We start from the raw sequence: 6,123 nt of genomic DNA, 5'->3' as shown, positions 1-6,123 counted from the left end.
CATGAAATATTGGTATCATTTTGATATTTTTCAAAAAAATTTTCTAATTGAAATACATTATATTTTATTTGATTATTACTAATCAAAATAACATATTATAAAAGTAGCTAAGCAAAAAAAACTTGATTGTTAAAATCTCAATAACTTGTTTAATAGGGATTAATAACTTGCTTGATAGAGATTAGGGAGGATGAATGAGAGAACAAAGAAGACAAGGAGTGAGATGTAGAAAAGAGACAATATAAGGAAAAAAGACATGAACTCGTGTCAATTGGGCTTCTTTTTTTTTCTTTTTTTGGGTAATTAAGGCTGCATTAAGCACAAAAGACCCTCCAAATAAGGGAGGTTTCTAATGAATATGAAAGTTTTTATTCAAACATTCAACATTTACTAAATCTGTATCTTTTACTTTTTTGTTCTTACTTCTCTTCCGTTACAAGGCAAGCATTTTTCTTTTTTTAGCAAAACGGTAAACAAGTAATAACGTGTTTTTCTAGGAAAATAATTACATATTATTATTATTATTATCGTTTCTAACTATGGTAGAATCATTTCGACATTAAATTACAAATACTTCATATACTTTTATAAGTTTATCATAAAATTATATTTATATGGTATTACAATTAAGTGGTCTCATATGCCAAAACCAATATCAATCAAAATTTTAACAACACCTTTTCGTACAATGTTTGAAAACGAGGATGCAAAACATTAAGACCAAATCTTCTCATAACATATATATTCCATCAATTGTCATCTTCTACATAGTGCTCCACATCAACTAAAAAAAAAAAAAAAAAACAATATAAAAAAGGAGTCAATTGTTCCCTAGACAGGACAACAAAATTGTTTTTATTTATTTTTGAAAAATAAATAAACATACAACCAATAAAAAGGGTAAATTTCATTAAGCACAGCTCAATTTTGTTATTATTGCATTTATAATTTTTAACTGTAAAAATTAATTAAAAAATAGCAAATAAATTTTAAATTTTTTTTTATAAATGTAAATCTAACTATAATTAAAATAAAATTTTTAAAAAAATCTAAACAAAATAAAAAAAAATAAAAATAAAAAGAAGTATTCCACGTGCTGAAGACCATGATTAACGGTGGAATGGGTCATCCTCGATCCACAACCAAACGCGTCATACAAAAAATTTTCCATTTTCTCTCGACTAGTATATGAAATTACCAAATAACAACAGCAATAAAATAAAATACCAATTTTGTCCCTAGCCTGAACCGTCTCTGTCCCAGAAATCAGGGCCGGAGAGATAAAGCGAGAAGAGCACATAATAAAACCCAGACCAAGTTAGCACCGATTCTCAAGCATCCACCATCCGAAGGCTGCGATCCACCGACCGTGATCGGGGGCGATTCGGCTGTGTCTGGACCAGGCGGCTCAATGTACGGCGGCGGAGGCGGCTGGTTAAGGCTCGGAGGCAAGCCGAGGCCATGAGCCACATCGATCTCGAAGGCCATTCCTCGTTGGCACTGCACGCCGTCGTCGGCGTCTGAGAAGTAGTAATTGGTACCCTCGATGGTCAACGGCAGGGCGATGGTCAACAACTCGCCGAAATTTTCTCTTCCGCCGCCGTACTGGAAAGTGTCGTTGCCCGCCGCGTCGTCCGCGATGCAGCTCTGGTAGGTGGTCTCGTTGTAGGTCTGGATCACGGTCTGGTTCGTGTTGGTGTTGAAAACTATAAAAATAAAATTTTAATCAAAATATTTGTTGAGCAGATAAAAAAAAAAATATATATATATATGAAGAGAAAATGCCAGTGCTATTTATGTAATTTACAAGAAAATGAAGAGCCCAGAAAATCAAAAGAAAGATAATAGAAGCTTACTAAGGAAGTCTCCGAGATTGAAGATTTGACTGGAAGCCCAAGAGGAGTAATTGGTGGCGGAAGAGTTGGTGGAGGAGTTGAAGAACCAGCCGGCGGGTCCACCAACGGTGTGGTTAGTATACGACGTCGTAGGTGTGCTTTGAGCTGAAACTGCAACTGCAATCAGAAGCACGAAGACCGACAGATTCGCCGCCGTCGCCGTCACCGTCGACATTGTTACGGTAGCGGCGACGTTTGGTCCGATGATTTTTTTTTTGTTTTGTTTTTTTTAAATGGGGTTTTACAAAGTGGAAGTAGAAGGGGGTTTTTGAATTAGAGAGACGATGAAAATGCTTTTCTTTCTTGTTTGGTTGTGGGGCCACGTGGAGGTGTTGTCTGAGGTCTGAATGTGCAGCTGCAGGTGCTTTTTTTTTTTTTAAATAATAATAATAATAAATCCTATGCAAGCGTTAAGATTTTCAAAATTTTCCAAGAAATTATGTTACATTGTTTTTAGTATTTGTTTAATTATTTTATTTATATATTTGTTGGACTTTTTAATATGATATATATATATATATATGTATATCAATGTATATTGATGATAGTGACAAATTAACAATTTATTGTTCGAAATTTCATTTATGAAAATTCATTATTTTTTTTCTAACAAAATTCAAAGTTTCAGATTTCAATATCTAAATTTTTGATAAATAAAATAATAATTTTGCCAATAGATTTTGTTGGTAGGGACAATTAAATCTATATTTAATAGGGTTATTTGCATTTTTATCCTTTAACTTTAGGATGTTTGGCATTTTTATCCTTTATTTTTTTTATACATATATATATATATATATATTTATGCTTTAACCATGCTGTTTGATATACTTACATTTATTAGCATTTTTTTTTACCAATTGATACTTTTTAAAATATATAATTCACTATGCAAATGTATTTTAAATTCCAATTGTAAATTACAAGGGAAAAAAAGAGAAGTGCCAAAAAAATGTGTTATAATACTATAAGCGAAACTAAACACCATAGTTGATGGAAACACAAAAAAAAATAAATAAATAAAACTGGAAAAAAACCTGGGATAAAAATGTTATCCCAAAGTTTTCATTTTTTTTTTCTTTTGTTTTTAGAAACGAATACATTTTTTTTTTTTTTTTTTTGGGCTTGAATTAGAAACGATTACTTATATTAAAGGGCAGCGGTAGGTACATCATTCTGCCCTTCCTCAAACCAAATAGAAAGATAACTAAAAGTCAAACTTTGTTTTGCAAAGCAAATGCTACTCTGCACCCGGGAGCAAAAAAGATCGTGGAAAATTGGACAACGGCCCAAAATATCTGTTACATCTTTAATATCAAAGCATTCCTTCAAAAATTTATGCTAATTTAAGAATCATTTTAAAATAGCTAAAATTATTTTTAAAAAAATTAAAAAGCTTCTTTTAGTGTTTGGCAACAGATGTTAATCACTTCTTAATGAATTTGTTCTTTGAAAATGACATATTTTCAATATTTTATAATTTTAAAATAAGTATCAAGTGATTTTTGAAAAACCATTTGAAGAGATTTCTAAAAGTACAAATAACTATATTTAATATATAATAGTAATTCCATCTAATATTCGAATATATATATATATATATATAGTAATGATAAATAAACACTTGTGCTCTTTGTCTCTATAAATTAGTCCCGCTGGAGACAACCTGGATAATAAAAGACCAATGGCATGAATTACATACAAGTCCTAGATTTGATCAGACTTTTATTTTTTATTTTTTAAATATATATATATATATATTCAATTTTGATCTAATGAGCTATGTAGCCTATTTTTTATATATTTATGTAATTTTTGTTCTTTTTTTGGTAAATAAAGATATGTCATTGCACAAGGCACAAAAGCACCTCCCACCAAGGGAAGGGATTACAAAGAGCAGTTACTTCCAAGGGCATCCGTGGCTATCAAGCCTGAAACATCCCTAGGAAAAGAGCCATAGTTACATTCAAACAAAATAAAAGAGGATCCTGTCCGAAGGGCTTTCTTGGCCAACAAGTCAGCCACTCTATTAGAATTTCTGGAGTTCCAGGACAAACACCAATTCTCCTTCTCAAAAATGGATATAAGGAAGATAATGTCGTATCTTGTTTCCCACACCACAGGTTCTTCCAAGTATAGGATAGCAGTCACAGCTTCTTGACTGTCCGAAGACCAGTAAAGAGCTTTCCAATTCCTTCTCTCGGCTACTTCAGCTGCCCCTTAAAAGCCTATTTTGTGCTTATGTAATACCATGGTTAGTGGAGGTAAACAAGGAAAATCATAATTTTTTTTTTTTTTTAAATCCATTGATATATGTACAAATAATGGGGAAGGAGGATTTTTCAACCAAGAGGTTTTCATTGTCTATAATAAATTTTAGTATTAAAAAATAAAAGTAAAAAATGTAATATTTTAATATTGTTATCTACTATTTATCAATTATACCCTTATATCATATACTATAAGATAGGCTACACAAATCACCAAATCCTATATATAAAAAGAGTTAGACCAACATCAGATCGATTTTTATAGTTTTAACATCATATGAATATTATTTGTCCTTAAATTTTTTTAAGTGTTAAACATTTTGAAATTAATTAATAATTTAATATAAACAATATATATTAAATGGTGTATTAAACTTCATTTATGAAAAGTAAACAATGTAAATATCTATAAAAAATAGTAGTCGATAAAGATAATTTTCTGATTAGGTTATAATATTTTATACTCTTAAAAGGAAATGAGCATGTCTCAAATCTATAATATTATAGTATAAAAGTAAGAGATATATTATTGAATCAATCTTATTTGACTTATAGCATTAATCGTTATTCATTGGTATTTACTCATGCATTTTTAGATGAATTTATTAACATCATACGCATGCCTTGTTTAGAAACAGGTTTATTATATTTTTTTTTTTCATTTTTGTATAGGATGTTGTATGGCCAATTTTGGTTGGTTCATTAAAAAGAAAATAATAATATATCATTTGCCAGAGTAAGGATTTTTGTAATTTTGGGAGGAAAGTGCAAACTACGATATAGTTTGGGAAGGCAAACTGTTTTTCACTACTAATAATCCCAGTAGATATAAAAGAAACATTATAATGATCTACCATCACCCTTTAAACTTTGTAATTTCTTTTTGAAATAAACTTTGTGAATTTTTTTATCTATGTTTGTATTTCAGTAAATTTTATACTTGTTAAACTATAGTTTAATTACTTTACAATCATACATTGCTCATTGGTTAAAGCAATAAAAATAATATTTTAAAAGGAGCAATTCGTCCTTCTTTTATGTGAAACAAAATATATCAATTTAACCCAGTAAAAGTAAGAGAATATCTTCAACTTTTAAGCATAAGTAGGTTTTATTATTTAGAAACATTAGGTTATACAGTTCTAAATAATGAAATTTACTTATTTTTCACTTTGTTTTTTTTTTTTTTTCAAGTTAATGTCGTCCTTATTTAAATTTCATTAATATACTTATTTATTGTCTTTTTTGATAAACCTAATAGCAAAACCATTATTCTTTCCGCAAATGTTGAAAGTATGAGTTTAAATACATCTAATATATATATATATATATATATAAAACAAGTTATTTCACAAAAATAAGCCTTCAATTTCTGAATGTAGAACCATTTTCTTCTAAATACACGCTGTATACACAAATTTGTTTGGTTACAACTGACATATAAAAGAATCTACCATTTTTATAATTTTTTGTGTTAGACTAATAATATGTGGATTTTTCATTTATATAAAAGTGTGAATATAATAGGATGGATCAATTTTTTTGCTGACAGGATGGATCTATTAAATATATGAAAATAACGAATGTAAATGTGGATTTTTTTATTAAGGGCATTTTAACAGACATTTATTTTGCGTCTCCAAAATGCATTCCAATAATTCAAATTCATTACCTCAATTTAACCCTTTAAAACACAAGTAATAATTATATTGAAAAGTGAATATTATAGCATGAATGGAACCATGAGAGTTAGACATTATATTGAATAGCTTTATGAAGCCGAGTGGATTTTTTTATTTTATGCTTTATTTTTTAACTTTGGTTTTTTTATTTTTAGTTATGTATATATATATATATAATATATATATTAAGAATGAAGAATTTGGAACACAAAAAGTAGTAGTTTTGACACTAAATTTTCTTTATTATGACAAACGTATTGTTAAATTTGGAGCTTG

General features: G+C 28.9%; 1 protein-coding gene across 2 annotated transcripts; it reads right to left on the bottom strand.

Moving 5' to 3' along the window:
* Window positions 1-553: 553 nt before the first annotated feature.
* Window positions 554-2,247, bottom strand: LOC107427137 (early nodulin-like protein 18). Of its 2 annotated transcripts, XM_060812737.1 has the most exons (3): window positions 1,857-2,247; window positions 1,228-1,706; window positions 554-784 (listed from the first exon to the last, which is right to left on the bottom strand). In XM_060812737.1, the coding sequence occupies exons 1-2, from the start codon at window positions 2,068-2,070 to the stop codon at window positions 1,267-1,269; spliced, it is 654 nt and encodes a 217-aa protein (XP_060668720.1). In that variant the 5' UTR covers window positions 2,071-2,247; the 3' UTR covers window positions 554-784; window positions 1,228-1,266. The 2 variants fall into 2 exon arrangements, with proteins under 2 accessions (XP_060668720.1, XP_060668719.1); XM_060812736.1 differs by lacking the exon at window positions 554-784 and having other exon boundaries at window positions 1,076-1,706.
* Between the last annotated feature and the right edge of the window lie 3,876 nt (window positions 2,248-6,123).

Source organism: Ziziphus jujuba, chromosome 11 (genome assembly GCF_031755915.1).
Source record: "Ziziphus jujuba cultivar Dongzao chromosome 11, ASM3175591v1".
Lineage (NCBI taxonomy): Eukaryota > Viridiplantae > Streptophyta > Magnoliopsida > Rosales > Rhamnaceae > Ziziphus > Ziziphus jujuba.
This window is presented reverse-complemented; position numbering and strand designations above follow the sequence as displayed.